Genomic DNA, 19,772 nt, shown 5'->3' on the forward strand with positions numbered 1-19,772 from the left:
CCTCCGAGTGGGAGTCAATGGCAGGACCGGAAAGCTCAGGGCTTGTAAAGTGCCTCCTGCTGTGCCTGGTACAAAGGAGGCACTGACCAACCTTGGTCTCATCCACCCCTTCCCCACACCAAGCATCTGCTGTGTCCTCGTGCCCCCCACCCCCCAGGGTCTTGCCTTGGCACTGTCATAGGAGGACCTGGAGAGAGTTAAGACAAATAGCTGAAAAAAAGGAGCAGGCAGGAGAGCTGGAGGGACCGGGGTGCAGGGCAGGGATGGGGTTCCGCAGCTTAGTGGGGCCCACGGAGGGGAGTCCGGGCGTGAGGGGAGGGTGCAGCCAGGGCTGGATCTCAAGGAAACACTAAAGTCCTGAAAACAAGCATAAGCAGCAAGTCAGGGGAGACTGGGGAGAACGGAGCGCAAGGGGCTGCCTGCATGCCCACCGGATGTCATCCTCTTGGACATTCGGGTCACATGTCTCTCAAAAAGTGACAGTGGCATTACCAAAGGCCCAATGTCATTATCACCATTTATAATCACTGCCACTTAACGGAGCAGTTACTGTGTATACTCACTTTAAGAGCTGGTGTCACATGGCCCTCACAATAACCCCATTAGACCTGCATTACTGTGATCCCTACTCCAGAGATGAAGAAGCCGAGACTCAGAGAGGATGGGTCGCTTGCCTTTAATAGCAAAACGCATCGAGCACATTCTCTGTGCTAAGTGCCTCGTGTGCGTTATTTCACACAGTCTCCAAAGATGCCCCCCACCCCTGAGACACACCTCCTGGAGTTCATGCTTTGTGCAGCACTTTCTCCTTGACTCTGGCCCCATTACTTGCTCTTGACCATCAGAATGCAGCAGACGTGACACTGCGTGGTTTCTGAGGCAGGGTCATGAAATAAACTTGCAGTTTCCACTTGGATCTCTTGGGACACTCTCCAGGGACCCAACCACCACGGCTGAGAAGCCAGTCTCGCTGACAGCCGAGCTCCCAGTGCCAGCCAGCACCGACTGCCAAGATTGTGAGGGGCCACCCTGGATGCCTAGCCCAGCGGGGCCCCAGAGGACTGGCCCCAGACAGCATCTGACTGAAACATCGTGGAAAAGCCCGAACCAGGACCACCCAGCTGAGCTGGGTCAACCCACTGAACCATAAGAGATAATAAGACATTTTTTATTTTAAGCCACTAAATTTTCTGATGACGTTTGATGAATCAACAGAGAACTAGAACATCACTCACAAGAGCCCCATGACGTGGAAACTCAGGCTGTCCCCATTTTACAGCTGAGGATACTGAGGCGCAGGGAGGGTAAGTGACTTGGCCAGGCCCACAGTTGGTGAAGGTCAGGGTCAGGATCTGCTCCCAAGCTGTCTGATTCCAGAGGCCGCCCCTCAACCACCCCTTTATGCTGCTCACAGTGGCCGGCAGTGCCCGGCAGGGTGAGGTTTGAACCCAGGCTGGTGGACCCCTAACCATGGAACCTTCGCCTTCCCGTGCAGGTGTGGCTCTCGAAAGCTGGTCCCAACATCCGTTGAGCTCCTCAGAAGCCCCAGCCGACAAGCCCCTGCAGCCCGTTCTTCCTCTCCTGCTGGGCCAGGAGACAGAGGCTGGTGCTGTCTTGCCGTGGAGCTGACCTCCTCCTCCCTGGTCGGGGGCTGGGGGCAGAATTTTGACAAATGGCCGCACACATATTAAACAAGAGAGATGACGTTGCACAGCCCTGCCAAGGCCCCCAGATGCGAGGGGTGACAAATGGGGCTGATCCATCTTGCGGGCCTCAGTGACAAGGAGAAATGGATCAGACCTAATAGGGGCCGCACACTGGGCACCGGCCTTAAATAAGTCAAATGGGAATTGGGTGCCCCTGGAGAGGCTGGCCCCGGGGGGAGCTGAGGAGCAGGGCAGGAGGCCTGGCTTTCAGGGGAAGAAAGGTTCCCGTGGGAGACCAGCAGCCTGGGCTCCAGGCCAGGTGGAGAGCCAGGGGCTGCTGGAAAGACAGGCACGTGGGGGGAGGGGGTTCGGAATCCTGGGCAAGTGACCCAACCTTTCTGAGCCTCAGTGTCTACATATGCAACAGGGGGTTATTGTGCGTGTTAAATTTCATGTCAGTAACGATAATATTAGCAGAACTAGTGTTCCCTGAGCATTTACATGTGCCATGTGCTAAACACACATGAACTGTCTTTCTGTTAGCCCATCCCCTCCGAGAGGCAGAATATAGAGGTTGAGAGCATGGGCTCCAGAGCCAGACTGCCTGGGTTCAAATCCCAGCTCCGCTGCTCACAAGCTGGATGACCCTGGACAGGTTACCTAAGTTCTCTGTGCCTCAGTTTCCCCTCCATGAACCACCTACCTCATAGCGCTGTTGTGAGGTTTCCCCACGACTGTTCTACTTAAAGGGATCAGGGTCTGTGTTGATGGGTCCAGGTCCCTTTAGGGCACATGCCTTTAGCTTTAAGGGGGCGGAGCCAAGCAGAGAGTGGGAAGGGGCAGAAAAACAGCAGGAGTCCCCACTGGTCACAATCAAAGCCTTTCTTCCTCCATTCTGACCACCTTCCCCCCAAGAAGCCCTCTCACTGGCAAGTCTTTGCACCTGCCATTCCCCTGCCCAACACGCTATCTTATTCCCTCCTCCACCAGCTTGCCTGACCAAATTCTCCCCCGAGGACCCTCCCCAGGGGAAGCTGGGTCAGTGACCCCTTCTCTGTGCTTCCGTGGCTGTCTGTGACTCCCCACCCCCCCACCAGCCAACCACCCACATCGTAGCATGGCTCAAAGTACTGCTTGTTCATTGTCTTAATCCCCTGTTACCACACTGTCTCAGCTACTGCTGTACCCCCAGCACCTAGGAGCCCCAGCACCAGCTGCCCCCAAATAAGTGCTCACTCGGTTAATATGTGTTAAATGACTGAGTGGATAAATGCGCCTAGGCACCAGAACCGGACCTGGATGCCCTGCGTAACAGACACCTGTGGTCACTGTCTTTCCAGTGCACATTGCTCCTTTTGAGAACACCTCGCTCCGCCCTTGCCCCACCCCCAGTTTTCCATTAGAGGACCTCTCCTCCATCTGCCTGTCCAAGAGTTTGGATGGGGCAACCCCACCCTCTGCACCACATGACTTAGGCCAGACAATTAGAGCAGCTGAGTCTCCTCAGGGTCTAAATCACTGGTTGCAGTATGGTCACATGACTTAAGCTAACCCAGTGAAAGTCATAACCAAGATTTTGGCTGGCGATATTGGAAAGAGGCCCCATCTCTCTGCTGGTATTGCTACATTTGTAACATGTAAGCCTAGAACTGGGCTTGGTGACCAAATTTGCTACCACCTGGGGAAAAGCTGCTTATGAATAAAGCCGCCACAAAGAGAATGGAGTCAGAAGTGGGGAGAGAATGACCGAGTTCCTGATCAATCACCTGACCACCTGGATCCAGCTGTGCCTGAAGCAGACATTGTGGTAGCTCACCCAGCATCCATTCCACCCACTTACCATTTGAGAGTTTTGGACTCATTCCTCGTTCCAGAGGAAAGGTCCAGCTGAGCCAATGTGCTCATGACACTCCCCCAGCCATGGTGACGATTCAGAAGAGAGAAAATGACTTACGTTGGGCTCATCAGAGGGAGGCTTGGGACTTTAGTGAATGTTAGGGAAAGAGCTCTTTCTCCCCCCTGTATGTGAAGGAAGAAGCACCAGCTTCAAAGAAACTTTCTCACCACTAGGAGGGAAGCCCACCCAGGGACAGAGTTAACATGGGGAGTGGGCAATGCTCAGGTGACCACAGAGGAAAAAAACTCAGCCCTGATGACAACAGAAACTCTGGATCAAACGTTCCCTGAAGTCCATGCCAAGCTGCACTTTCCATTTACAGGAACCAAGGTATTTCCTTATTGATTGGACTGAGGTGGGTGGGTTTTTCTGTTACAATCCATGCCCCCACCCCCAGCTGAGCCAACTGGGTTTTTCAGTTCCATGAACTAATACACACCTCTTGTTTACTTAAGCTTGGGACTCTATCACTCACAAGCCAAAGAATCTTGACGGATTCTGCCTTTCTTTTGCACACCATGCTCTGAGGTGCTGGCCCCTGCTCCCTGTAGCCAGAGCCCTTCACTAGGCTCTCGACAGCTTCCATCCCACCTTCCAGAGCAGCCTCTAAGGCAGAGGCTGGCCAACTTTATCTGTAAAGGGCCAGACAGTAAATATTTTAGGCTTAGTGGGCCATTCAGCCTCTGTCACAACCACTCAGCTCTGCCACTGTAGCGTGAAAGCAGCTGTAGACAATATGTAAACGATAAGCCTGGCTATGTCCCGAGAAAACTTTATGGACACTGAAATCTGAATTTCGCATAATTTTCGCATGTCCCCAAATATTTTTCTTCTTTTGATTTATCTGTTCAAGCATTTAAAAATGTAAAAACCATCCTTAGCTTGAGGGGTACATAAAAATAGGTGGTGGGCTGGATTTGGCCCAGAGGCCATAGTTTGTCAACCTCAGCTCTAGGATCTCAAAGCATCTTTGGACTCTGGGCTTCCCTCCGACGCCCCACCTTCCTCTGTTTCCCAACTGGGTTGAGCTACTGAAGTTCCAGCATGCCTCGGGGCTCTGGTGTCTGAAAGTCAAAAGCCACTTACCAGAAGGACCACCCGTAGTCCCAGGAATGGGGCCTCCAGTCTTCAGGGCCGAGGCTCACGGTGACCTGGAACACCTGCGTGTACATCATGTGGGCTACCATTCCCAGGAGGCCTGTGAGGGGGGAGCAGGATAAGGTGTCAGGAAGCAAGGTGGGGCTTTGTCTACCCACCAGGGGCCTGTTAGCACTGGGGAGAGCATGGACCCCCAGGGAAGGACAGTCAGCAGGACTGAAACACAGAAGACCAGAGGGCGGTGGTTTTCTAAGCCTGCCAAGGAGCTTGAGTTGAGCCCAAGGGCAAAGGGAGACCCTGGAGAAATGTAAACAAGGGAGACACAGAGTCAGATCTGCTTCTGGATGGGCAAAGTTTTTCTGTTAGGGACCAGATAAGTAAATATTTTAGGCTTTGTGGGTTTCAACTCTACTGTGGCAGCACAAAGGAGCCATAGACAGTACATAAAGGGATGAGCATGGCCGTGTACCAATCAGACTTTATTTACAAAAGCAGGCGTTGGGCTGGATTTAGCCTGTGGGCCAGAGTTTGCTGATACCTGTGTTAGAAGGTCATTTGGGAGAAGTTGCTTAGAGAATGTTTATCAAACTGCAGGTCTTGACTCACTAGACTAGTGGATTGTGAAATCAACTTCATGGATTGCATGGATTGCAACCAGCATTTAAAACAAACAAACATGGACTTTCCTGGTGGCGCAGCGGTTGAGAATCTGCCTGCTAATGCAGGGGACACGGGTTCGCGCCCTGGTCTGGGAAGATCCCACGTGCCGCGGAGCGACTAGGCCCGTGAGCCACAACTACTGAGCCTGCGCGTCTGGAGCCTGTGCTCCGCAACAAGAGAGGCCACGATAGTGAGAGGCCCGTGCACCGCGATGAAGAGTGGCCCCCGCTTGCCGCAACTAGAGAGAGAGCCCTAGCACAGAAACGAAGACCCAACATAGCAATCAATCAATCATCAATCAATCAATCAATCAATCTTTAAAAAAAAAAAAAAAGAAACCGCCTGCCAATGCAGGGGACACCGGTTTGAGCCCTGGTCCAGGAAGATCCCACATGCCGTGCACCACGTGCCTAGAGCCTGTGCTCTGCAACAAGAGAAGCCACCGCAATGAGAAGCCTGCAACTAGAGAAAGCCCGCGCACAGCAGCGAAGACCCAACACAGCCAAAACTAAATAAATAAATTTTTAAAAATTAAAAAAAAAATAAACAAGAGTGGAATGGAATAGATATCTGATACCATCAAATGTAGCAGAAGTAAATATTGTTTTGTGAAACTTTTCAGTTGTATACATGTGCGTGTCCACGTGCGCATGCACATGCGTGTGTATAGCGATTGTAATATGAAATGTTTTTCCATGGTCATGTCAAAAATCTTGAAACCCACTGGCTGGGAGAACTCTGATTCCAAGGGATCTGAGCGGGAATCCTTTCCCACCACGTTTCCACTGCGCGGCCCTGGGCGAGGCACCTCGCTCTTCTGAGCTTCAAGTCTTTCAACCCTAAGATGAGGATTATGACAAGTAAGGTGAAAAGTGGCTGAAACGAAGCGAGGCAGCCTCCATCTCTGCTGCCTAGCGGGCATGCAGTCGTTACAGTTACCAGGATTATTATGAACCTGGGGACACTGCTCGTGTGGACTATGGCATCTGGAGCCTTTGTGGGCTAACTGGCGTGGACCTAATTTTCAGATGGAGTGATACAGTATTGATGAGGAGGGAAGAGATAGATGACAAGAGGAAGGAAGGAAACCAACAATGCATGTGCACCTACTGTGTGCCAGGCACTCTGTCAGACTCGTTCACCTCCATTACAGTATTATCTTTTAATCTTCATGACAACCCTCTGAAGTAAGTATGATGATGTGGGCCATGTACCGCTGTTCAGGCTGCCCGCTGCGCATCTCCATACGGCTCCATTCACATCACAGTCTATGCGCACATCACTCCCTGGAGTTGAAGCAGAACCACACCTCCAAGGCTGTATATAGTAGTCCTGAATATGATTATTCCCATTTTACAGGTGAGAAAACAGACGCTCAGAGTGGTCAAGTCTGTCCCAGGTCACAAAGGGAGTAGATGGCTTAGTTGTGACAGGGGCCCAGATGCAAATGCCCTTAAAGCCAGGGCTCATCCCACGCTGCCTAGAATGCGTCTGTCCGTCTGTCCTCCCCTTGTTGCCCCAGTCACCCTTTCCCCTGTGGAGACGAGAGAAGAGATGGAGATAAGGAGAGAAAGGGTAGAGATAAGACAGAAGTAAAGAGGCAGTGAGGTACTGAGTCCTGAAACCCAGCCTTGCGGGCAGGTGTGAGGGCAAAGGGGGACATCCTGTGTTGTCATGGTGTGAAGGTAAATGTTTAACACCAGGTTCCCCAAAGAGAGAGAGAGAGAGAGAAAAAGCTATGATTTGTAGCGTTTGCCAATTTCCATGGTGTGAATAATCCCACCATGGCCAATTTCAAGCTACCCGTGTAATGTCACTGAAAGCGGAGTAGAGAAGAGGTGTGCACCGTCGGGTCTCAGGACCTGAGCCAGCAGGATCCAGCACACCTGTCACCTTCCAGTCACCTGACCCCAGGCCCCACGGAGACAGAGGACTCAGCGCTGGTTGCCTGTATCTCTGGGCTGGGGCCAGCCCCTCATGGACCTCTGGCCTCAGATGAGAGCTGCTCTCCAGGGCTGGCGGGGAGCACCTGAGTCAGGAAATCCAGGGAGAGGGTGACTGTGACAGGTGCTGAGGCCCCCGAAGATCCCCTAAAGGCTCAGCCTTCCCCAGCTGTCTCTGCCAGGCTTAGACCCCATCCTCAGTCATACCCCGGCAGGTATGCTAGAAGCCTCTCAGGTCCCCTCTGCCTTGGCTCAGTTTGTTAGAAGGAGACAAGGGCTGAGCCACGTGGGTATCTTATTTATCTTTACTTGACACAATTCCTGGTGAACTTCCAAGAGGTACATAACAGACGTACCTTATTCTTTGGAACTGATGCATAAGATTCCCTGATAATGATACACCATGTTTTATTTATCCAATCAGTTGATGGTATTTACGTTATTTCCAGCTTTTTGCTCTCTAAGCAATGCTGCAATGAACACGTTTCTACAGGTCTCTTTGTGCGGACAAGCAAGTACGTCTCCAGCGTGAACAACAAGAGGAATTGCCAGGTCGTAAAGTGTGTGCATTTTAAATTTTAATCAGTGTCAGTGAACTGCTTTCCTGAGCAGAGGTACCGTGTCGTACTTCCGCCAGCTTTGTGACAGTCCTCACCCAAATCCTCACTGATACTTGATATTATAAAACATTAACAATTTTGCCCACTGCATGGTAAAAAATGACACCTCAACATTGTTTTAAGTTTTATAATTTCCCTCATTACTAGTGAGCTTGGGCATTTTTCATGTTATTTATTAACCATTTTTATTTCTTCTTCTATGACTGTGCTTGGCTGTATCCTTTGTCAATTTCCTTTTATTAAAAATCTTTCTCCTTATCAATTGATAGAAATTCTTTATGTATTCTGGATACTAAACCTGTCTATTGTATAGACTCCAAATAGCTTACTGCTTGTCTTTCCCCCTGTACAGCACAGGGGAAAAAGCACTTTTTTAAAAAGTAATAGATTTTATTTTTTAGAGCAGTTTTAGGTTTACAGAAAATTAAGCGGAAAATACAGAGAGTTCCAGAGTTCCCAAATGCCCCCTCTCTCTGCCTTCACAGTTTCTCCCATGATTAACATCTTTCAACAGAGTGTATATTTGTTACAGTTGATGAGCCAACAGTGATATATTATTATTAATGAAATCCATAGTTTACATTAGGGTTCACTCTCTGTGTTGTACAGGCTATGGATTTTGACAAATGCATAGTGACATGTATCCACCATTACTGTGTCCAATAGTTATGGCCCTAAAAACCCCCTGTGCTCCACCTCTTCATCCCTCCCTCCCCACTCCTTCTGAACCCCTGGTAACCACTGATTTTTTACTGTCTCCATAGTTGGGGTGCTTTCAGAATGTCATGTAGTTGGAATCACACAGTATGTAGCCTTTTCAGATTGGCTTCTCTCACTTAGCAATATGGATTTAAGGTTCTCCCCTATCTTTTCATGGCTTGTTTGTTCTTTTCCTTTTATTCCTAAATAATATTCCACCATACGGATGCATCACTTATTGAAGGACACCTTGGTTGCTTCCAAGTTTTAGCAATTATGAACAAAACTGCTTTTGTCATACATTTTGATTTTTTTTTTTTAATTTTATTTATTTATTTATTTATGGCTGTGTTGGTCTTCGTTTCTGTGCGAGGGCTTTCTCCAGTTGTGGCAAGCGGGGGCCACTCTTCATCGCGGTGCGAGGGCCTCTCACTATCGCGGCCTCTCTTGTTGCAGAGCACAGGCTCCAGACGCGCAGGCTCAGTAGTTGTGGCTCACGGGCCTAGTTGCTCCGCGGCATGTGGGATCTTCCCAGACCAGGGCTCGAACCCGTGTCCCCTGCATTGGCAGGCAGATTCTCAACCACTGCGCCACCAGGGAAGCCCCATTTTGGTATTTAATACAGTCAAATTTAGCAGTCGTTTGCTTTTTGGTTTTTGCTTCCTGTGTCTACTTTAGGAAAACCAACACCATAAACACATTATCCTATATTTTTTCTAATATACTTATAGATATTTATGTTAATTCATCTGGAATTTATCTTGGTGAATGGTGTGAAGTAAGGATCTAACTTAATTTTTTTTTTAATGAGTCATTAATTGCTCTGAACCCTTATAGAAGGGACCGTTCTTTCCCCAATGATTTTTGATAACACTTTTATACCACATTCCAAGCCTCACATTACATGAGTCTATTCCTAATTCTCATTCTGTGCCATGGATCTCTCTCTGTTCCTGTGGCAATGCCACACTATTTTTTTGTTTTGCTGTGCCGCATGGTCTGTGGGATCCTAGTTCCCTGACCAGGGATCGAACCCAGGCCCCCAGCAGTGGAAGCTCGGAGTCCTAACCACTGGGCCGCCAGGGAATTGCCGCCCCCTGTTTTTTTTTAATCATTGTAACTTACGGTGGAGTCTGTTAGCTGGAAGGACAGGTGTCTCTTCCTTTCGGCCCATTGCTCATTCCCTCTAGAAGTGCTACCCTACCCAGAACCTTGCTCCCTCTGTGGGGCAGGACCCCTTCTTTAGCCCCACCCCCCAACCCCACCCACTGCCCAGGTCCCTTTCTGAAGGCTGGACTTGCTCTCCAAACACTCAGCTGTTGTAACGTTCAGCTTCTTCCTCACCATGTCTGTCCAGATGCTATCCAAGTTATCTGACCTGTCAGTGCCTTGGTTCTCTCGTCTATAAAGTGGGGATAACAGTAGACATAGGTAATTCCAGAGAACATCCACTGAAGCAGGAAAACATTCATGAGAACAACTGCTCCATGTACTAGGACAGTAGGGACAGAACAGTATTTTAATACAAAAACTACCAACCAGACCCAGAAGCTGGACCCAGCCTGTTGGCAGAATAATTAATTTTCCAAATTGTTAGTTTAGAAATGCATTGATTTCTCAATTGAATCCCATTTATTCCCAAATATGAAAGGCCATGCTTTAAGAAAATTCAATAAATGAAAATTACAAATCATTCAAAGATAGGCTGGTGAGGTTTTCTGATTGCATTCTAACGATTCTGCTTAAAAAATAGAGCCCTCAATCAAGTTTCTGGAAGCATGTTTGTTCTGTAAAGTGAGGTCCACCACCAGTAGCATCTGCTGTAACAATCCTCAGCAGAAGGAATTGTTTCCAGCTCACTCTGAATTAAAAAGTGACTTTCTGCTGAGTTATGGCACCTCCTAAATCAGTGGCAACTGAACGAAGGCAGCTTTCTGTGCTGCTTCTGCTGCTTCCTGGCATGGACTTACACCACGAAACTCACAGCTGTAAATCTCTCATCCTGTGGTTTCTGGAACCTCCCAACTCCTGACACCATAAATGGGATTCTCAGCCCCTGTGGTGAGGCAGGCATGGCTCCTCCCTGCCCCTGCGGGACCTTGGAGAGCACTGACCGGTGGGGGATGCTGGCTGAGAGCTCAGAGCTGGGCTGGGTGCGATGCCACCCAGAACCCAAGGCAAAAAGAGCTGCCATGACTCCCAGGCCTGCCCTCCGCTGGTCAGACTGAGGAAGCCGAAATCTGTTGTCAAGGCCGGAGGGGCTGGTGTCGGGGCCAGAATTAAGAGCCAAAGTCAGGAGAGTCAAAAGGTGAGCCCACAGTAAAGCAGGGGTGAAACAAAGGGAAAGGGAGGGTCTGGTTTCCAGCTCTGTCTCTTACAAGCTATATGACCTTGGGTAGATTACCTTGCCCGTCTGTGCCTCAGTTTCCTCACCTGTAATATGGGGATGATAATAATAACGCCTACCTCATAGAATGATATGAGGATAAAGTGGCTTATACTGTAAAGCACTTAGAATAGTGCTTGGCAGATATAAGCCCTACATAAGTGTTTCATGAATGAATGAATGAATGTATGTTTGAGACTCACTGCGTAGGCCTGCTTGACCGCACACTAGTCCAGGGACCAGGTCTGTTTTCTCTCCACTGAATCCCTAGCACGGAGCCCAGGGTCTGGCACAGTAAGTGTTCCATACGTGTTTGTTAAATGAATAGATGGTTCGTTCCGTTCAATGCCGATTGCAAGGTGCTTGGGAGAGCTGCACTGCCTGCTGTAAAGGTCCAGGGTCTGGGATATGGGAATGAGCTAGGACAGGGCCAAATCTGAAAACTCTGGAGAGCAAATTGTCTCTGTACAGGAACAAATGTCAGACTCATCATTTGTTTATTTATCATTCATTCATTCATTCAATGAATATTTATCGCTGCTTTTCACATGCCAGGCACTGTTCCTGGGGGCGGGGGAGGGGTCTGCTCTCAGAGGTCTCAGGTTCCAGTGGACAGATCCAGACAATGAGCACATTGACTAACAAGAAAAAGTCAGGCAGTGAAAAGTGTGGTGATGAAAATAAAATAGGGCAAATGCCTGGGGCTCACTTCAGAGTGGGCGGTCATGGAGGTCATGGAGGGCCTCTCGGAGGAGGTGACACTTAAACAGAGGTTTGAATGGGGAACTGGAGGCAGCCAGAGAGAGGCCTGGGAAAGAGCATTCCAGACAGAAGGAGTGACCGGCTGGGGCAAAGGCTTGAAGGCAACCAGAGCCTGACCTTAGGGGGAAGGGGAGAGAAGGTTCGGCAGAGTGGGAAAGGGGCGGGGCGGGGGGCGGGGTAGAGACGGGTCAGGAAGGCAGTTGAGGACCAGCTCATCCAGGACCTTGTAGGTCACAGTGAGGGATCTGGCTTTCTTCTAAGTACTATGGGAAACCATAGTAGAGGGCTGAAGCAGGGGCCTAATTTATGTTTTCAGATCATTCTGATTACTGTGTGAAGACAGATGGTGGAAGCTGGGGTAAAGAAGGGCGCCCAGGCCGAGCTGTTGCTGCTTGGTCTAAAGTTGTTGCCAGCTCTGAGGCAGGTTTCGAAGGTGGAGTCCACAGGACCTGCTGGTGGGCTGGGTGTGAGGGACCAGGGCTACCCAGAGATTGGGATGACCTTGGGGTTTGCGTTTGGGCTATTGGGCGGACGATGGTGCCACTCATGAAGATGAAGAAGACGGAGGAAGTTGTCTGGGTGGGTCAAACCCCATGTGGGCTACATTAATTTGAAATGCCTATTTCATACCCAAGCTGAGACAACACACCAGCACTTGGGTGTACAAGTTTGGGGACCAGGGGACAGTCAGAGCTGGAGATTTAAATGCGTGAGTCACTGGCGTACGGACATGGGCCTAGAAGAGGCCTGTAGGGAGAGAAGAGAAGGGCCGGGATGGAGCCAGCATCCAGTGCTGAGCAGAATAGGCAGAGCCAGCAGAGGAGGATGAGGCCCAGAGGCCCAGGCAGCAGGAGGAAAACCAGAGCGCGGCACTGCCAAGGTCAGGAGAAGGATGCATATCGCGGAGGAGGACGCATATCGCGGAGGAGGACGCATATCGCGGAGGAGGACGCATATCGAGGAGGAGCGAGTGGTTTGTTAGATCAGAGATGAGGACAGGGAAGTGACTGCTGGATTTGCCAACATGGAGGCCATGGGGGACAGATGTTCCATGGAAGACGCTGAGCAGAGGACAGAAAACAGCCAAACAGTTAGAGAGAAGACGTCCAAACTTGCTGCATGGAGAAGCAGAAAAATGGGGTGATAGCTGGAGCAGGCCTGGGGTTCAGGGAGGGATCCTGAAGAGGGGAGATATAGGACGCTCCTGCACTTACCCTGAGTGCTCGAGTAGACAGGGGGAGCCTGAGGGTGCGGAGGAGCCAGACAGCAATTGTAGAAGCAAGGGAGAGAGAAGGTTCTGGAAGACGGAGGAGCTGGCTTTAGATGAGAGCAGGGATGCTTCTTAGCCCAAGGGAACGTGAAGCCGGGCGTGCGAGTGAAGATCCCAGTACCGGGGCGGCTTTGCCTCTCCCTCTCCCCGATGAGGCCAGGCCACCAGCCGAGAGCGAGACGGCGGATGTAGGAGTTTTGAGGAACCAGGAGATGGTGTGGAATGGTCCTTTCAGAGCGTGGGAAAGCACAGAAAAACCGTGGCAGTGCGTGTGGCCGGCGGGGCAGTGCTGCTGTGCGTGAGGCCTGAGCTCAGGAATTTCAAGTGAGACCGGGCGGCATGGCCAAGGGATTCGGGTGAGGGGAGAGGAGCCAGCCTGGCCATGCAGAGTGGTGCCTCCTGGGTCTGGAGGACACACAGGAGGGCCAAGCCATGGTGCCTCCCCCCAGATAGGGATACGGAGCAATGAAGCCCAACTGAGTTCCAGAACTCCTCTTGCCTCCAGCCCCACTTCTCTTCTCTTTTGCAGGGTTTGTATGTACTATGTTAGTGGCATGCTCCATTTAACTGAGATGGCAGAGGAATCAGCTGATGAATTAATTTATAATAGAGTTTATCATTAAAGATGCTGTTCAAGAAGTTATTACTCAGAACACTCGGGGAGCGTTCATGTCTAAACAAACATTCCGTGTACGTGGGCACTGGCCTGGATTTGCCAACATCCCATGCATGTCATGTCAGGGACGTAAGACAGAGGGGCCGGTGGGGACCTGGAGGAAGCTGAAACCAGATGAGGTGGGGCACAAAGGTAGCAAAGGGAAACCCCTGCTAGGGCAGCCTGACTTTTAGTCGCTGAGCATGTACTGAGCACCTGCTGTGTACCAGGCCTCCTTCTAGCTGGGGGAATATGCCTGGGAATGAGAGACCTGGCTTTCAATGCTCTCAGGGAGGTGAGAGACAGAAAACTGGGGACGACTGTGTGGCAGGGCAGCCAACGGGGGAGGCCAGGGGCCTGCGGGAACCCCAGCTGGGTTCCCCCCACCCCTAGGTGGGGAGGTCAGGAAAGGCGTCTAGAGGGGGTGACATCCAAGCTGAGAGGGAGCAGGAGGGCGGACCAGGCAGTGGAGCAGCTCTAGCAGAGCCCACAGGCAAAGGGGTTTGGTGAGGCAGTAATGGGCCGTTAGGTAGGGCATGTGGGTGGAGAGAGAGGCTGCTGGAAGGGTAAACAAGAGGCTGCATGGAAAATTCTGAAGCCATCCTGGGAGTTCAGGCTTTCTCCTGAGGACAATGGGCAGGAATTGCATAATTGTGAGTTCGGGGACGAGAACCAGGCGGCCTTTTTTTAAAGCCCTCTCTTCCTGCTGGTGGAGGACGGACTGGCAAGAAGGTGGGAGCAGGGAGGTCCGAGAGGGGCAGCTGCAGTGAGAGGTCGAGGCCAGGCCAAGGGTGCTGAGATTAAGAGGTGGGCGAGCAGGTGGCTGGAGGGAGTCACGTCTGGCACCGCTGAGATGGATGGATTCCCAGCAAGGCCTCAGGGCACTGGAGAGCCCTGACTCAGGAATGGGGACGGACTGGGAGAAGCTGGTGGGACTGACCCAATTAACATCAGCCCTATAACATCCTCCCACAGAAAGAAAACTCTGAGATCCTAAGGGCTGGTATTTCACGACACCAATCAACTGAGGGCAGATGGAAAAAGAAATCCCTTATCTATGCAAATCTAAAACATCCATCCAGATGTCTGCCCCGACAGGGGCTAAAGGCTGACTCTCCCTTCTGCCCTTTGGCCCGGGGAGGACCCCACACCGCTGCAGACGCCTGCACATAAAACCATCCCCAAGAAGCTAAGCTGATGCTGTTTAAAGCTTGCCCAGATCTATTTTTAAAGAACAGGCTATTTTTAGATACTCTCCAGAGAATCCGCAGCCTCTCTTGGTAGCATATTTCAGGGTTTAAAAAGTTCTTCCTTACACGTAACCTAAATCTTTCCAGCGCCAATTGAAGCTAATTTCTTGCTCTGCCCCCTGAGGACAAGGGGGCTGGGGAGTGAGCTGGTTGGCATCTTCCTGAGAAGAACCTTCCCCGAGCTTGGCAATTACCGAGTCACCCCTCAACTCTGTCTTCTCGGCACTAGATCATTCCAATTACTCTGCCCTTGCTTCAAAGGTCTCCTTCTGGGCCCCTTGAGTTATCAGCACCACTCCTGACTGGATTCTGCCCATTTCTCTATTTGCCTTTTCAGGTGAAGTGGCCCAAATCAGAGGTGGCATTCAATGAGGGACCAAGGTTTACTGAACCCTCACCAGCCTCGTCCACCCGGCTACCCCCATCCAGCCCTGGGACGATGAATGGGCTAAGACAGCCCTCTCACCCGGGGGGCGGGCATCTAGAATGAGTCCTGAGGCCACGCCCCCAGTTTCCAGTGAATCTTGGGGTGGCCCGGGGCAACTTGGTGGTGGATGATTTTTTTATATTAGTGGGTATGTCCCCATACCCTCCTTCATTAGGGTAACTAGATATAAGACCTCGATGGCCTCGGCTATCACAGAGGACTGAGAAAACAAGAATCAAACCCCTGGCTTTGGGGATTTCAAAAGCCTACATGCAGGTGCTCAAAGAAAAGGTTTGGAAGAATATATGATCAAGCAGAGCCATTTCCTCCTCCCCTCCACCTGGAGACCAGGTAAAGTTGGCCGCCTGGGGGAAGTGGGAGGAAGAGGAGGAGGAGGAGGAGGAGAGGATAGTGGGTCCCAGGAGAGAATGGATGCAACGATGCAGGCGTGAGCAGGGCAGCCCCCGAGGGGGCCCAGCCTCCTCTTTATTCCCGGGAACACATGGGAGTGAAGTGGCCTCCACGAAGGGCCCTGTCCCCATCTGAGTGGACCGGGAACATCCTGGGAGTCTGGCCACGTGCTCACAGACAGGGCCAGTACATCCTGTTCAGAACGATTGCTGTCTGCCTGGGTCCCGGCCCTCGACTCCCGTGTGACTCTTCACGTGGACAACCCCACTGTGACAGCCCTGGTTGCCCCTAAGCCCCCCAGGATGGAGGGTCGGCCCTCTGGCCTAGAGGATGATGGTGCGAGGAAGAGGAGAACGTCCCCCAGCCCGTGCTTGCGTGGGACTGAGTAAAGCACGCTGGGAACCTCACACAGACACCCAGGCAGAGGCCGGAAGCCCCCTCACAGATATGCACACCCAAGTCACAGTCTTGCCCCTCTCCCACGTCTCCACCCCGGAAATCCACGTGCCACGGCACAGGGTCTTGACATTCCACCCAAGCCTTGGACTTGGGCTGCCTCTGTGGGGAACAGCCCTGACCCTGTGAAACTGAGCAGGGCCCTGTGGGGTTCCTGGACACAAAAGCCTTTCTGGGTCCCCCATTTCTTGATTACGGGAAATAGGCTTCATTCAGCCTCTATGACCTTCCCTCAGTTCCAAAGGGTAGGTTCAAACAGTTGCTAAATCGGGAAGGGACCGGATGGGTAGACAAGGGATGCGGAGACAAGGGAGGAACAGTCAAGAAACAAGAGTGCAGCCTTGGGGCAGGGTCCCGGTTCCCCCTTAAGGGATACACATAAGAATATCTTTGAGCTGTTTTGCAGATACTGAAACCCGCCCCCCCCTCAGGTGAGAGAAGTTAACTGTACGCTGCCCACAAGCATGTAGACCCCAGACCGGTGGCAACCAGAAGGTTGATGAGGCTGACTCCCGGTTACCTCACCGCCAACCAATCAGAAGAACGTCCATGAGCTGACCACACCCTCTTTGAACCATTACTATAAAACTCCTCACTACCCCCTCCAGGTCGGGACACACAGTTTTGAGGGCCTTAGCCCGCTGTGGCCCCCTTTGCCTAACAAAGCAGCAAAGTTATTCTTTTCTACTTCACCCCAAGCTGTCTCCGAGATTTAATCTGGTGTTGGGGTACAGAGGCCGGATTCGGCTTCACCTGGGCATGATGTTCCCAGCCACATGTCTGCCATGTGGCACCTTCTCAGAGGCTCCCAGCCAGCCCCACCTGCAGCCTCTAGGCCCTGCTGCTAAACGGAGATCCCTGCGGATCGCTGAGCGCTTAGCGCAGGGTCCGCAGCAGTGGGAGCAAGGGTCAGATTACAGGGTGGAGGAGATCAGATGACAGGGTGGAGTAGATCAGATGACAGGGTGGAGGAGATCAGATGACAGGGTGGAGGAGATCAGATGACAGGGTGGAGGAGATCAGATGACAGGGTGGAGGAGACGACAGCCAGGGCAGACCTAATTACTGCTCACCTCTCCACTGCCCTACTAGATACAGTGGCTGAGAGTGAGAGGGACCGTATCACTGAGTGCCCAAGCCAGGACACCTTTGAGATGAAAGGGGCTGTGACTAAAACTTACCCTGGGACAAGAGGAATACAGGCTCTTGACAATGGTGGTAGATAAATGAATGAGAGAATGAGCCCCAATCTCTCCAGCGATCCCCCTTCTACCTATGGATGCCCCTAACCTTTACCGAGGGCTTTCCCTCGGCCAAGGACTTTTACACCTGCTGTTTCTCTGATGGGGACAGACTCCCCTTACGGTGTCCATCTCACAAGTGAGAAAAAAAAAAGTTCACCAAGGAGAGGTTACGTGCCTGACCGACAGTGGGGAATCCGGGAACAGAATCCACATCTTTTTTTTTGCCCAAACCTTCCTTCTTTCCTTCCTTGCTTCATTGCTTCTTTCCTTCCTTACGCACGTAACAATGGAGCCCCTACTATGAGCAAGCACTGTGCTAGGGGCTGGAGAAAGAGATAAATGAGACAGACGTGGCCCCTGCCTGCTTGAAGGTCTAGTTGGGGAGACAGACACAAGCAGAAAACAACTGCCAAGGGTCAGAGAGTTAGGAGGTGGGAGGGTCAGGGGCCATAGGACCTGACATCTGGAGTCCTCTGTTCCGGGGGTCAGGGAAGGCATCCCTGGGGCGGGTGTTCCAGCTGAGCCTGAAGGATGAGGCGCAGTTAACCAGGTCAGAGCTGCCCAAGTATGGGGCATACCTCCCTGGGGTGCTCAAGCTTATTTTAGATCAGGAGTTCTAAGCCTCAGCACTATTGGCATCTGGGGCCAGATAACCCTTAGCTGCGGAGGTGAGCTGCCCTGTGCATGGCAGGTTATTTACTCATTACATGCCAGGAGCATTCACCTCCCGGCTCCCCTAGTTGTGACAACCCAAAACGTCTCCAGATGTTGGGACTTCCCTGGTGGTCCAATGGCTAAGACTCCACGCTCCCAATGCACGGGGCCTGGATTCGATCCCTGATCAGGGAACTAGATCTCACACGCATGCTGCAACTAAGAAGTCCGCATGCCGCAAATAAGAAGCCCGCATGCCACAACTAAGACCCGGCACAGCCAAATAAATAAATAAATAAATAATCAAAATGTCTCCAGATGTTACCAAATGGCCCCGGGGGTGGGGAGGGAGCTGAGAGTGCAAAATCACCCCCGGGTGAGACCACCGTTTTAAATGCTACATAAACGTCTTTACAATGGTAATGTTTTTATTTTTACAGATTTACAATTCCCTTCTATTTACTGCAAGGGATATTGGCTTTTTATTTCCAAAAGTGATCTGAAGCTTCCTTGCTGGATAAATTTAAATTTCAAAAAAAGTGAGTGATTAAGAGGTAAAAAATGCTAAGTAAATAATGGCATATGGATGTGGCTATAGTCGTGGAGGAAGAATGCCCAGGCTGAGAAATGGGGCGTGTGGCACCCAAGGGAGCTGAAGGCTGGTGTGTGTGTGTGTGTGTGTGTGTGTGTGTGTGTGTGTGTGTGTGTGTGTGTGTGTGTGAGATGCTTGGGAATCCCCCAGGGCATGCCATCCTGGCGAGCACACCTTTCCCTCTGGAGTTCAAGGCCAGCTTTCCTCCTGCCTAGCAACAGATTTTTCTCTCTTGGGTTGGGCACCAGAAGAAGGAATTGGCTAAACTTTGGGGGCCCAAGTGGTACGAAAGATAAGAATCTTTAAACACCAGAAGCATACTCTTTGAGGCAAGATGCTCGCGTTATGAAAGGCATTGGGAGCCCTGAATCAATGGAGGCAGGGCCAGCACACTGGACAATCCCATCTCACTGTCCTTCTGGGGTATGTGTTCATAGGGGCCGCTAGGCAGACCCCTTCCTTTTGGCTTTTTTCTCTTTCTACCTCTGGCTCTGTCTCCCTCTTTCTTCTATTTCTGCCTTTGACTCTCATTCTGTGTCTGGCACTCTCTCTCTCACTTTCTCATTATCCCAGGAATATCTAGTTACATGAGCCCAAGTTATAAGCAGGAATAGTCACTGTACTCAGGTCTCATGCAGTGGGCCTCCACTTCCCCTCCCACTTGGCCCATGAGGGACCCTGGCCTTCACAGAGAAACCTGGGGTGGGTTTGGGGCTGAAGTTTCAGGCCCACACCTCACCCCCTGCCCGCTGACTCTTTCCACCTCAGCACAGAGTGAGCGGAGACCTTCATAAGCAGCCTCGAGAACATTCCTCCCAGGGCTACCCTTCCATGCCTCCGTCACATTAGCTGAAATGCAAATCCGACTCTTCTGGCCGGTGAGATCTTAAGTGCTCTGAGCTTCCAACTTCCCCGCAGCGAAGCTATGATACCATCCAATTAGTTTCATTGCCTGGGAAGCTGCCCGTGCACTAGGAAAATGAGATGCCTTACTGCAGAACCTCTAGAGAACAAAACCTCTGCACAGCCCTTCCCTTCCCTGGGGACTCTACAGTTTGTAAAGCACTCAACTGTCCCATATCTCATATAATCCTTGCCTCAT

General features: G+C 51.3%; 1 protein-coding gene across 2 annotated transcripts in view; it reads right to left on the minus strand.

The window, feature by feature from the left end:
* The window catches only part of GSG1L (GSG1 like), a 213,332-nt gene that overhangs the window by 38,199 nt on the left and 155,361 nt on the right, over positions 1 to 19,772 (minus strand). For both annotated transcript variants that reach the window (XM_068524524.1, XM_068524523.1), the window contains one exon: positions 4,630 to 4,741. In XM_068524524.1, the coding sequence (XP_068380625.1) occupies positions 4,630 to 4,741 (112 nt within the window). The remainder of the gene's footprint in view (positions 1 to 4,629; positions 4,742 to 19,772) is intronic.

The sequence above is a fragment of the Eschrichtius robustus genome, chromosome 16 (genome assembly GCF_028021215.1).
Source record: "Eschrichtius robustus isolate mEscRob2 chromosome 16, mEscRob2.pri, whole genome shotgun sequence".
Lineage (NCBI taxonomy): Eukaryota > Metazoa > Chordata > Mammalia > Artiodactyla > Eschrichtiidae > Eschrichtius > Eschrichtius robustus.